At 34.4% G+C, this 14,839-nt stretch overlaps 1 protein-coding gene across 12 annotated transcripts in view; it reads right to left on the bottom strand.

Moving 5' to 3' along the window:
- The window catches only part of PPFIA2 (PTPRF interacting protein alpha 2), a 333,097-nt gene that overhangs the window by 75,293 nt on the left and 242,965 nt on the right, over positions 1 to 14,839 (bottom strand). For all 12 annotated transcript variants that reach the window (XM_050324727.1, XM_050324724.1, XM_050324730.1 and 9 more), the window contains one exon: positions 5,261 to 5,377. In XM_050324727.1, coding sequence (XP_050180684.1) covers positions 5,261 to 5,377 — 117 coding nt within the window. The remainder of the gene's footprint in view (positions 1 to 5,260; positions 5,378 to 14,839) is intronic.

Below are 14,839 nucleotides of genomic sequence, written 5' to 3' on the forward strand. Positions count from 1 at the left end.
TCTTCAAACATTGTAGAAAATTATTTCCTTTCTCCAAACTGACCATGTTCCTTGGATATAGACGAAAATGACTGCTAGTTTAAAATGGCAAATAAAAGTAGAGACACTGAATTCTGCAAGTCATTACTTCATACAATTACAAGGAGTTTCATATTGCTTTTTGACAAAACTCAGAAGGAATGATAATGAAAAAGTTACACAGGAAAGAGCACAGTGGATTATGAGTTAGATAGGTAAATAATCTGATGTTGGTCTCTGGAATGTACAGGGTTTTTTTTCCCCAGCCAAAATATTAACCTTTGTATATTCATTTGTCTGAAAAACAAACTAATGGGTGAAGGGAAAGCTTGCATATGTATAATCTCTAATATTTGTTTTGATGTCTACAAAATGCCATAGTTTCCCTATTTTCTCTTTACTTGGAAAATTTTCTTAGAGATTTAAACAATTAATATGATTTCATTATTTCACATTAAAAATTACGCTGATACATCGCAATAAGAGGTAATTCTGGAAATTTGCATATTCTTGGATTATTTTACAAACTTACTGTTTCTCACATTTAGTATTTGTCTTTATTTCATAGGTTTTATCATTAGACTATTTTTTGTCCATTTTCTCAATTTTAAAGTTCCCCCTAGCCTTCACACATGCAAACTGGCCATGTAGTTTTCAATGAGAACGATATATGGCTTGCTTTGTCATCTCATAGAACTGCTTTTGTATTCATTCAGAATTCTGAAGCAGTTACTGATTATATTATGGCTTTTATTGAGAATTAACATAATTGTTGGAAGGCTTGGTGCTTCAGTCAGAGGACAGTGCTTGTGATTACATGATTTAAAATGATGCTTCAGTTAACCTGTGACACATGGTCATAGATCTGGCCACCCAGCCCACCACCTTCTCATAAAAACTTCCAGTTCTGGACATTCCTGCTCTCAGCAGCCTGTTCTAATGTTTCACTACTTTCACTAGATTGCCTGCCTGATTGTCTTTATACCTGAAGGTACAGTTTATATATTTGAAGATAATAATTTTGTATCCATTAGGTTCTCTAGGCTTTCAGCCTACATTTTGAACATTCTTCTCACAGGTTATGTACTCCAGATTTCTGATTGCTTTTATTGCCCTCTTCTGAATTCATAAGACTCTCCACATGTCTCTTCAAGAGTGGGACCCAAAGCTAGAAACAAGACTTCAACTGAAACCTTTCAGTGCTGAGGAAGGTCCAGGATTCTAGTCCTGTTTACCTATCCCACCATGACATTTACCTTTATACTGTTAATTTATTACATTTTTATCATTCAGATAAAATTGTTCCCCATATTGTGTAGGTGCTATGTTTCCTTATTATAGCATTCCCATACCTGTATCAATTACTTTTTAAAAATATGTGTTTTTATCAGATAGCTCTTTCCGTATCAAGGGATGAAGCTTATTCCCTATCTGCCCCAGACAATTACATCACCCTAGGTTATCTCCAGCATAGGTCCTATGTTCTGAATATTTCTGCTTGTTGATCATAAGAAATTTAATCCATTTCATCTTCCCACTTTGTGATTATAGTAGAACTTTATCCGAATGGTGAGCAAGTTCGTCCCACTCAGTCTTCTACACTAAAGTCTTTTTCTACACTGCCCCATTCACCTTTTAAATTTATAAAATTTTATGAAAAGTCATATACTTCCAACCTAGGGATTGTGGTAAAATGCATCTGTGGGCTTCCTTTTTTTATTCTTTCTCACTAAGTAAAAATCCGCTAGTCAAAGACATTCTTGCTTTTACATGAGACATAGTCTGTTCTTGCCCATCAGCTTCTGAAACCTTATTCCAGAGCTGAGAAAACCAAAGATCTCTTGACAACATCACCTGCACACCCACACTTCAATCTCCAGGATGTAGCTTTTTTGATGAGCTATGAAGCTTATCATCAAACACTGATAACACAAACGCTTCTTTTCACAAAGCTTCAGCCACAGAATAATAACTCCCTGTAGTATTGCTGGTGCAATAATTTGAGGCAGAAGATGAGCTTTGCTAATACTTTACTAACACCCTGCATTCAAGTTATCCCGGAGCTACATCAGGGGTTGTTCATATACCCTACTCAATACCATCAGGAAGGGCTCATCTGTTGTCATTCTCTGCTGGCTGTTTCAGATAGGAAATCATCAATATGGAGAAGGTGTGCACAAAAGCAAACACCTTCTTCACTGTTTGTGCCACTGCCTAGCTTTTTTCCTTTAACATCCTTGCATGAATCTGACATTGGTATTGTCTTGATCTCCAGTGCTGTTCAGTCCCACTGTTGCAGCTTCCCTAGTTGCTTCCCAATAGATTTCTCAATGGGCACTTTATTCACTGGGAAATCATGCCTTTCCTGGTATTCACTTGTGGGGAAATCAGGCTTTTGTTCTTACAGAGGAGGTGAAGGATCTGGGTGGCAGCAGGTGGTCAAAGACCTAGGTAGGAGAATATTTGGTAACAGATATGGTTTCATTTTAATTCCTGCAGCAGGTGATCTTTGTGTTTTTCAAACAATTTTTCAAAGTCCTTTAAAGCTCTTCTCTTTGTGCAAGTTTCTATATTTGTTAGCTTTTAAATTGCTCTGGCCTAAATAATATACCTTAGAACAGAATACGCATGATCTTATCTGTTTAATAGTCTGGCATCCACCTGCCAATTAAAGCAATTCACAGTGCAATATACAGTCTCTTCCAGGCAAAAAAAAGCTAGAAGCTCCTTTTTTTTTTTTTCAAAGCAGGCTAATTTCATATTGGAAGTGCTAATACTATCCTACAGAAGATGTCTTACAAAATTTGGAATTTTGTGAAATCATAATTAAAGGCCAATCACTTTTTATCTTTTTATAATTGTTCCTTTTTTTTCTGTATGAAGTAATAAGTATTTATAGTTAATACTTCTCATTACTTCTATTTTACCATTATTTTCTTTTGAAATGTTTTACTTATACTTGATAATGAGGCTCCATTTATGATTACACCCTGTCACCATTAATAAGATTTCTATTTCTTAAAGATTTACTAACTTGGTTTCCCTTATTGCTCAATTAAAAAAAATACTAAGTAATGAGCCATTGTTTTATAGAAATCATTTTATAGTATAATAGAACAATACCCTTTTGAACTTTTTTTTTCTGATAAATATATATATATACACATATAAACTGCATTCTATAAAATGTATAAACTTTCATTTTAGCTTTCTTCTTTTGATTTTTCAGGTTTTGGAGGGTTTTTTTAATTCTCAATTTTCACTATTTTTTTTTTCATAATTTTGCTAATATCAATGTAACTTTGGTCATATTGTTTTAATTATTGGCATGATATTAACTTTTCTGTTCTCAGGCAAGGTCTCATTTTCTTCAATTTATTTTTGAAAAAGAAAATGAATGGCATAGAATGGCATCTTGGACTGTTCTTTCTATCCTCTTGAGAGGAAGCAACCTAAAAGAAGTACATGTTAACGTCTCTTAGCACCTATTGTAAGCATTGAAGTAATAGAAAATATTTCTGTGCTGCTGTGAAATGCAGATTATCTCCCCCCCACCCCCCAGCAAGTCACAAAATGCAAAATCTAAAACATAGAATCTACTGAACCTTGATCCCCTATATTATGGGAGGGTACAAACCATTACTTCCTAGCTTATTGCTCCATCCTTATTGCTGAAGTTGAACAAATATTTTCTAAATGGATGCTTAGTCTGGGCTTAAGCTGAAATAACGTACAAAGTAGAGATTCCACAAAATAAGAAGGAATTGATGGTGTGCACCAAGGTCATTGTAGAAAGTTAACAGCTAGTGCAGAGGATGTGAATTAGAGTGCACTGATTAATCTGGTGTCAATACAGTTTCCTCTTAACTTCTTATCCAGTATGCCTTCATTAATTTAAGGAGCAAAAACTACTAAGCACAAGCCTTTAATTCAGCTTACCCTGACCAATTTCAGTTGTTTTTATTAGGAAACATAGAAGTTTTCTGGATGTAATATTTTTGAAATACTTAATAAAAGCATCTGATAGTAATGTGTTACTTTGACTTTCATTCCTCTCATTAATGTTTAAACATGCAGATTTCTTAAAGGATGGATAGTCTTATTTCTATGTAGTTCTGCTTGCAAATAATGAACCCAATGGCTCAAATCAGAAGACATAGCTTGCAAAGAAAGAGGGAAACTAGAGATTTTCAGTTAAGCAGTTGTGGTTGTATTTAAAAGCACAAGTGAGTGGGGTGTTCACTGTTTATCAAAATTTCACATATGTGTCTGTGAGTAAGATTTTGCAAAGAAGAGAGAAGTGGAACAGTATTTGTTTTCTGTATGTCTCTCAACCACATAGATTACTCAAGGAAAAATTCACACATAAAATTAACCTCAAAACATGTAAAATTAATGCCTGCAGTGCAAGTGAACCCTTGTAAATTGGATTGTCTATAAAATAAGTAATGATGAGTGCTACTTTTTAGTATAATTTCTGCCAGTGTTCATCGTACGGCATTAGAAAAAAATGCAAAATTAGAGATCCAAGCAATAACTATTCATTTCAGCTGTCTGCCAAATGCTATGTTTTGCTTTCATTTTAATTAAGAATTCTGAAGCAAGAGATGAAGATATTCAACTTGGTTTTTATCAGTCTGGAAAATTCAGACGTAGAAGAAAATTGTGTTTCTAAATCAGTCTCTACTTTTTTTTTTTCTCTTTCAGCCTTAGGCAGCAAATACTTGGACTGAACTCTGTATACTTATTTCTTATTGCAATAGTGCTAAGTAAGTAACGTGCTCTTCACTTCTCTCTATAGGATCATGGATATGAATTTGAAGAGTATCTACAGGCAGCACAGAGGAAAATTACTTTTAGATCTCTGTCATCCCCCTATGGACTACTTTTGCAGCAATGTTTGCATATATACCCTTTCACATTTACGTGCCACTACACCTTACTCTTCTGTATGTAACATACAAAGGATCACTCAGCAGCACATAGTATCCTTAATTGTAGTATTATGCAAAAAATGCCAAGAGAAGTTTGTTATAAGGTATGGGTCCAACTCAATATCCTATCAAAGAGCAAGGACCTACCCATTAGCATTTCTTTTCCATCTCAACAAGTTAATTTTTTTATACTGCTTTCAGACACCACTCTAAATGGATGTCCCATAAAATAGCCACGTTAGTAAAATCTAGTGCCTGATTATTTGTCATGCTGATTGTCTGATTTAAAGAAAACTAACATTTTATACCTTTTCATGAACCTTTTGCCCTGGTTCCATGCCTTCAATATGCTCTGATTCAGCAGATCCTTCACCAGCTGCCATTTTCCTTTGAATGTGTGCATTTTGTTCACGCAAAGCTACAATCTGCAAAAGAAAGAAAAAAAAATGGTCAATGTACATAAGAAACCAGAAAACTACTGAGCAGGTAATTTGTTAAATCTATTAACAATTCAATGCTATGTTGGCCATTTGTGGCATTTGCAAAACTATTAGATGCAAAGAGATTTAAAACCCAAACATTTTAACCATGTGTAAAGGCAATTAAGGATACAAAGGAACTCATAAATGACATGATAGTCACCACTGTCTTGACTTCTATCCTTCCTTTGTGCTAAGACCCTTGTTTGTTTGTTTTTTTAGCTTGAAAGATGAAACAGCAGTTAGCCACTGATTTTTTAATACTGTGAGAAGACTCATTCTTTTATATAGAATTTAATGGATGCCAAACTGTTGTCATAGTGAAACAGTACCAAAAGGCTATGAATTAAAACCAAGTGATGTAAATCAAAGTGTTAGTTTTCTGTCAGCTTCCCATCTGTTACTAACAGCAACATACGTTTTACATGTTGCTTGTTAAGAAAAACATGTACATTAACACCCTCTACTGTGGTATTCATTGACTATTTTAGCACATATTCAAGTAGGTTTTATTGTATTTAAAATATTGGTTATTTATTGGTAGTGTAACTAAAAATCTCATTTAATGGTTATGTTTAAATCCTGATTGTAAAGATCATTTGAATCTCTTTGACCAACATTTGAGAACTCAGGGACACACCACTTCAAACAACTTTCCCTTATAAATGTTGAAAACTGTTCTAATATGAGTCAGGATGATTCACTGCTCACTAAATATCAAGTTACAGCCCTTGTAGAAGTCATGTGACTCCCACTGACTTCAGTGCCAAGACCAAGGCTTGAGGGCAACATTTCATCCAAAGCAATTATAGGAAATTATAAGAGTGGGAATTAAAGCTGTCTGAGACTGTGTCTTTTGGGGTTTTACAAATACACTGAGCTTTAAAATATTTTTCTTAAGTAAGAGAATTTTGTATGTCTTAAATAACAGAAAAAGTTCTGTATGATCTCATTAGCATAGTCTCACTTTGTACACATTAATCGGTAATTTAATAATTGGGGTTATTTTTCAGAATAGCTTCACTCAGTTCTTTTTCTTTGGGGTTCAAATAGTTCTCAAATCATAACTACTGCAATCATGGTTCCCACCAAACAAAATCAGCCATCAGTTAGTGCTAAAAGAGACTTTCAGGTAGATTAAGTGAGATATTTCAAAATGTGTGTTATAAAATTCTGATTTATGTAGTGCAATTATGGATAATTTGAAAAAAATGTAAAATCACAGGATATGTTAACTGGCAGACAAAAACAGATCTGCATTTTTCATATGATAATCTTTTGCTGATCCATTAAAGTGCAGACATCACTATGCCTTTATTTTGAATTATTATCTGTATCTAATGCAAATCCTTACAGTTCTTTAGCTCAATAAGAATGCTGTTTAAATGTATTCCAAAATAGTTCAATTTTTCTTAGCCTCTACTGGTCTTTAGATACCATGAGATCATCACTTTCCAAGTAAATAAATAAATTTTTAAAAAATGAATTGTTCCTTCAAGGTAAAAGGCAAATAAAAGAATACAATATCAGGTACCTTTATTTGGAGGTATTTTCTTGATTTTCTAATGTTAGGGAACAATCTCTTTTCCAAAAATCCACCCTTGTTAAACCTTATTGTTTCAATGATTTTATTATTGTAATAAATGCACAGTAAATATATACAGGAACAACACAGAGTTTGAAGTCTGGCACATCTTAAAAGTTTCAGCTCTAGGGTAGTCATCAGATAAAAGATCAAAACTGTGAAGAACCACACAGCTAACTCGTTTTCATACTTGTTCTATTCTTGATTTAAAGAATATTTTAAGGCAGAATTAATGCTTCTAAGGGAGCATGGAAACTCTCCAGTGTCTTACAAATAAACATGAATTTTTGCTTTTCACTTAGTTCAAGCAAAAGGTTTTTAATAGCTATCATACTGCTTTTTACTACTTACTTAGTTCTTATTAGCTTTCAATAATGTGCAAATTATTTGCAAGTGTGCTAATTTAACCAATGAAATATTTGTGTAACTTTCTAAGCAGGTAGCCAAAACATGGCACAAGGGATAATGATGCAGAAATAAGTGAAGCTGAAGACACAGATGACTCTAAATTCTGTCCTAGGTAGACCCTGAATCTTTTTCAATTTTAATGATTATTACAACAGCAGACAATGATAATATCAGAGATCTAGCTAAGAAAAGGATGGTTCAACGTAGATAAAATTCAGTAATATTATTTCCGAAAAAAGCCTTTTTGTTCTATTGATGCTTTTATGTTTATGATATTCAGCTTCAAATATCTACTACCAAACATGTCCACAGAGAGCTACTGAAAACAAACCAGAACAACCCCAACCCCCAAGAGAGATTAATAGAAAATAAATTTGGATAAATGCATTAATCTATTCAGCATTGTTGTACCCAAAACTGGAAATCAACCTAAATATTCAAGTCCAAATTATACCTTCTAGAATATGATCCAGTTTATCACATATTTTTGCCTTATCAGCTGCTAATTGTGGACATCAAATGATTAAATTCCTTTTCCAAAATCCCAGACATTTTTCTATTTAGCACACTTGACATGGACCACAGCAACACCTTTCAATAAGACTCTAAACAAGAGTGTAAAATTTCAAGTTTAAAGACAGCTTCCTGTCACAAGTCTACATTTTTCTCCCTGGTTTTTTACCAAAGAGTCAGCAGAAAAATGAAGCTATTTTTGCCAGTTTAAGAATAAAATGTAGAGTATTACTTGTCTGGTTGGACCTTTCTAACTTTTGTAGCTTAAGCCCATGAAAATACCCTCTATCCTGAGGAGTTCCTTTAGCTTATTCTCTTCTCACAGGCATGTTGATCTTCAACATTCTTATCACTTTTATATGTTAGTTTCCTGACTGACAAGCAACATCGAAACTTTAAAGAATTTCCATTGATTTTGATTCTGGCTTTCAGATGTAAAAGGCACTTTGAGACAAATGGCACTATTTCTAAAGTCCTGCTCTGTTGTAATAATTCTGGACATAATCTTATACAACTTCTGCCTTTTTGTCTCAACTCTGAAATAATTCTAGCATTTCTAAAGCCCAGCTTTTAGAATTACCGTTTTGGTAAGTATCCTCACTATATTACCTACATAAGTTCCCTCCAAAATCTTAGCAGAATTTGTGTCCGTTATCTATAGACAGCACTGAAACATGTTTCTTAGGAAGTTAGAATTCAGTCATTCAGACTCAAAATTTAAACATCCATTTCTATAAACATCCAAATCTATATATCATGCCTATACACTTAATAGTCTGAATCCAGGTGTTCAGGGAATATTAATTTCAAATATTAGAATACACTATAGAACAGAATATGAATATATAAGCCAGAATTGATTGGAAGAAGTAATGATGGAACCCTATGCATCAGCCATGTTGGTTAAAAGGAAAATGTAATAATATAATAACTTCATAATGATATAGATAACATGAAACTATAAATCAGTAAGCAATAGCATAAATTCCATCTATTTAGCAAGGGAGACAGTCTGATTACTAACCATAGTAGGACACTAAGATTTAAAAATGAAAGAAATGATTTATATTGTGGTTGAAAAAAAACGACAAAACTTTGAAGGATAACCAAAAAGTGATGGAAAAACTAACACACAAAAATGGCAAAAAATACCAATAGTCTTATTAGACAAAATAAAAATAAACTGGAATGCACAAGCTATACATAAAGATGCAATGGATTTATTCACAGCTCAAAGTCTCTCATGAGGCACAAAAAGAAAGCAGGAAAAGCATTATTCCACATGTTTACTTTGGAGTATACTGCAAATTAACTAATTTAAAATTATTTGAGAGAATCCATTTCTAAATATACAAAATCATAAATGACTGTGTACCTCTGCTGCTGAACTTGTTTGAGTGCCATTTGTTACCTCATTACAGTTTCAGGCTTCAGCTAATTAATTTTACCATGAATAGTTAATATAATTCTAGTGATAGAACAAGGGGGGATACCCTTAATCCGAAGGAGGGCGGGTTTAGATTAGATATTAGGAAGAAGTTTTTGACTTCTTATGAAGTTCCAGTGCATCACTGCTTTATGAACAGGTTGCCCCGAGAGATTGTGGACTCCCCATCCCTGGAGGTGTTCAAGGCCAGGTTGGATAAAGGTCTGAGCAAGCTGGCCTAGTGGAAGGTGTTTCTGCCTGTGGCAGGTTACTTGGAACTAGATGTTCCTTAAGGTGACTTCCAACCCAAATCTTTCTATGATTCTGTGATTCTAAAACAGCAATGAAAAAGAACTACCAACCTATTACTCTTATTTTTTTACTAAGTTGCCTACATTGGACCCATTTTTAATTGTGCACTTGGTCTGTGCAGTCTCACGTTATTCAAAAATCTTGATCATCAATGAGCTATTATCAACAAGAAAGCAGCATAAAACCTACAAAACAGTAAGAAACTTGTCAGATATCTTTGTTAGATATAATAGATAAAAATATGTGAGAAAATATTTCCCAGTTCAAATATTAAGTGGAAATCCCTCGAGGTTGGTGGAAAGCAACTACATGCATTCCTTTTTCTGTTATGAATAATGGTGATATTTGGTCCATAAATAGCACTGACAACTCTGGAAAGAAAAATGACAACTTTAGACAGGAAGAATGATTTTGTACTTGAAAACTCAGGTAGATTCATGATTTGGAACTCTGAGATGATTGCTGCTGGTGGTGATTGGATTTGAGGTGAATGAGAGAATACTGAGCAGTGAGCAACCAGACAAAATAATGCCCTCACCAGTAGGCTTTTTCTGTAAGTGTTCTGACACCCTCAGGGAGAAGCTGTTGTTACTATCAATTGTATAATATACTGTAAAGTACAAAAATAGCATTCTGGGTACTTTTCTAACCAAAGCAGTTTCTTTTGCTTGAAATCTTGGTCCCCAAGGCCTTGTTCCCAATGCTGCTGTTCTGTAAAAAGGGATCACTGCATATCTGGCCCCAGCACAGAGAATGGTATACATACAGAAAAAATATAGTTTCAGCGTTTGGCATCATGTATCACCCAGCGACTTAGGGCAGAATTGCACTTACTGAACTGAAAATTTTTAATTTATCTGGCTGGCACACTGCAACATAACTGAATAGACAAATTGTTCAATGCTTAAATTAAAGGGGTTAGCTGATTCCTTCTATAAACACTGGGAGAGGAACATCACCAGTGGGTCATCAATGTCTGAAATAGATTAACACCATGGGATTATGGGTGTTAGCACCATGCATCTATTTTTTCCTGATTGGAGGGAAAACAGACTAGAGAATCCCATTATTAGGGCTAAATAAAACTAAATATATACCATCAAAGGACTAAAGAAATTCCATAAATAAGTTATGAAATAAAAGCATTTCTGTAATATACACTAACCTGGTCCTCCCACTTCTCAGAAACAGTGAGGAAAACTGTTCCAATTCTCTTTTCCATGCATACTTCCCTTCTCCCAGTGTGATACAGTACAGAGCACTGTACACCAGTACAGTATAGAGAAAAAAGATATATATGCTTTGAAAAGTATATGGCCTCTTTGTAGGTAAAATAAAATCTTATTCTGATTTTTAAAATATTTACGTAATCAATTTCTCTATTGTTGTTTTCCTTACTGTTTTAGCTATTTAAATTGTATTTGAAATCATTCCCTAGTAATGGATTTAAATGTCATTACTGTAGGCATCTTGATATAATTTTGCTTTTCATTGAAAAAAATTACAGTAGGTAGAGATATAAGAGTATTTAATTAATAAATATTTCAGGCCAAATGTTTACAGAGGTTTTTCTTTTTTTGTAGGATTCTTTTAATATTTAAAACAACCTTTTTAAAATTTAATTATCACAATTTTTCCACTTTGAATTTATTTAATTTATCATCAAATTGATTTAGAACAAGACAAATATACTGTTTTGTTGTTAACAGAGGCTCTAAACACACATATATAATGTTGGACCATCCTTTAAAACCAGTACGACCCTGGATCACTTGAAAAATGAAGGCTAAAGATAAAACAATTATTTTAAGCTTTTAAAAAGCTGGGTTTTCATAAACTTGTCCTACTTTAAACCACTGGATTTGTTTATGTGATTTTCCAACATTAGAACAAGTCTGTCCCAGGCAATTAAACTCCCCGATTTCATGTTTTTTGCTTTGCTACAGATGATAGATCTAGAAGAATTTTTCTTCAATCTAGATGTTTCTTTTTACATATGTAGTATGCTAAACCAAACTTGTGACTATGTTGTGCAAATTTTTCATCCAGATCTTATTTAAGTAAGTCCTCCAGAGAATAGTGAAATTGCCCACTTGGAAGTCCTCCTACTGTGTTCTTAACAGTTTAAATAGTGCTGAAAAGCAACTTCAGTCTACTGAAAATATAATTCAGACTGCTGGACCACTTTCTGACCTTGCTTTAATTTTGTCAGGGGTAATTGTGTTAAGCTGTAAGCAATTTCTATAATTTTTTATGGTAGATACTGTTTAGCTTAGAAAATAAAGGATGCTTAGAGACTGAGGTGATTTCCTTCTGTTTCAATTAAATCCTGATTCATAAATGTAAATGTAGCCTTTTCCAGTTATATATCTAATTTGTATTAAACTCAACACACACAGCCTCTCAGAAGCCACTGGTTAGAGAGATCAGAGATATTTAAATATTAAATTAGATTGAAATAGTTTCAATTGTACAATAAATTTGTCATTATCAATATTCTATTTTAGCTATAGGGACAAAAATTAACATTCATTTTCCTCATATTTTAAATATAACTTTTGGAAGGAATTATAATGGTAATAAGCATATACAAAGATCTTGTATAAACAATACACTATACTTTTTTTACTCTTGTGGACTACAAACACAGCACAGGATGCACACCAAGTTGGTCAGGAGTGTTGATCTGCTGTAGGAGGGCTCTGCAGAGGTATCTGTCTGGACAGACTGGATCAATGAGCCAAGACCAACGATATGAAGTTCAACAATCAAAGTGCTGAGTCCTGCACTTGAGTCTCAACAACTCCATTCAATGCTACAGGATGGGGAAGAGTGGCTGGAAAAGGATCGTGGTGGGGCTGATTAACAGCCAAGCTGAACATGAGCCAGCAATGTGCCCAGGTGGTCAAGAATGACATCCTGGCCTATATCAGAAGTAGTGTGGCCAGCAGGACTAGGTAAAGGATTGTCCATCTGTACTCGGTGCTGGTAGTGCTGAACCTTGAATCCTGTGCTCAGTTTTGGGCCCCTCACTAAAGAAGAAGACATTGAGGTGCTGGAGTGTCTCCAAAGAAGGGCAACACAGCTGGTAAAGGGTCTGGAGCACAAGTCTGATGAGGAGTGGCTGAGGGAACTGGAGGTCTAATGCAGAGAAAAGGAGGCCTGGGGGGACCTCCTCACTCTCTACAACTACCAGACAGGAGTTTGCAGCAAGATGGGTGCCAGTCCCTTCTCCCAGGTAACAAACAATATGATAACAGGAAATGGCCCCAAGTTGCACCAGGGGAGGTTTAGATTGGATATTAGGAAAAATTTCTCCATTGAAAGGGTGGTCATGCATTGGAACGGGCTGCCCAGGGAAGTGGTGGAGTCACCATCCCTGAAGGTATTTAAAAGATGTGTAGATGTGACACACTGGGACACGGTTTAGGGGTCGACTTGGCAGTGCTGAATTAGCAGTTGGACTCAGTGATCTTAGAGGCTTTTTCCAACCTTAAGGATTCTATGATTGTGTAATTCTGTGAATGCCTGCTGTAAATTGGAAGAACAGGACTGACATAAAAACCTAAAATATGTCAAACTATTAATTTTGATTGTATTTCTCCATGACTAAAAAGGAATATTTTAATGATCCTACTCAAAAGATAATATCAGTGTTTAATTAGAATCCCACTGGATAGTTTCAGCTTTTGCTGTAATTTTAATAACTCTCTCAGTTAAGGTGTGACAGATTTAGCTAAAGCACTTTAAGATGTGCCTTCATCCTCTCAGCCTATGAGCAAAACATCAGAAGCACCATGAATAAGCATCCAGAAATTTCTCATCACAAGCTTCCCCTTCAACAGTTTCATAAGAGCACCAAAGTGTTTCCCAAACCCAGGAAACGTGACTCAAATGCCTTCTCAGCATTCTTTACTAAACAACAGCAGAAGAAAGTCTGAGATTCACAAACTTGCCTAATAATCTAAATTCCTTCTCTTCTACCAAAGTAGATAACTTTGATAGATAGGATAATGAAGGGACTAAGACAAAAGCAGATATATTTGCTTTCCATGAAGAAAAGCAAAACAGAATTTTGGAGCTATGCATTTGTAAATTAAATTAATAAATGCATTTGGAAAAGTGAGGTGTTGGCTTCTGGTGGTGGAAGGGAACCTTTTTCCTAGAGTGGTAGCTAAAATCTCAGTATGTGTCAGTATCACAAATGAACTGCACAGGATTGATGACTGTCTATGTACATAACATTTGAAAGAGTGAATGCAAGATGCTCTTCAGGCTATCATAAATGCACATTCTGATTTCAAAAATTAAGCACATAGATCCATACAAAGTCTTTTGAAACACTAGATAAAAATGAATCTTCCTGAAGATTACTTTGGTTTTGTAATGCTTTAGTTTTTCCATTCAGCAGTGCAGGTTCTGAGCTTTGCAACCAACTATATTTAAAAGTATGGACTTAAGGCTTTATTTTCACAACAGGTAGGAGTTAAAATACCTATGGACCATATGGCATCATAATCAACATTAGCCACACTTCAAGGGAACAAAATAAAAGGCCTTTTCAGATTGAAAAAAAATAATCTGGAAGTCAGGAAACGAAACTATCATCCCTAAAAATATACTCTGGGCTCACTTTAGGGGAAGAGAAAACCTTTTTTTTTTTTTTAAATTTAGCACTTTGTCTTCTCTCCTATTCAACTTTGCAAAACAAAAATAATCAGTCAAATTTGCAAGTAGGCTGTTTTTAGTACTCGGAAAATTCACTTGTGAACTAAGTGTTTTTGTCTGACTGACAACCTCAGCTAGGTTTATTTTCTATTTGCCTGGATTTCAGTGTATTTTATTGTTATTTAATGATAAGTCTTCTAGAAACTTTACACAATTGAGTCCTTTAAAACCTGACCTGACATGTCAAGAAAAATATTATTTTATTCAAAGAAAAAACTTTAGAAGTTGTAATACATATTTTCAATACATATTTACATCATGAATTCTTCTCTTCCCTCCTTTTTGAGATTGCTGATCTTTTATAAATATTGCTGTTTACCTTTTGTTGCTATGCAGAAATATTAATTAAGATGAAATCACCCTCATGAAGAAGCCTTTATAACCCTTGTAGATCAGACAGTAGTAGAAAATCAGACAGTAACGGAAATAAATAATG

Source organism: Myiozetetes cayanensis, unplaced genomic scaffold (assembly GCF_022539395.1).
Source record: "Myiozetetes cayanensis isolate MyiCay16 unplaced genomic scaffold, myiCay2020 scf3, whole genome shotgun sequence".
Lineage (NCBI taxonomy): Eukaryota > Metazoa > Chordata > Aves > Passeriformes > Tyrannidae > Myiozetetes > Myiozetetes cayanensis.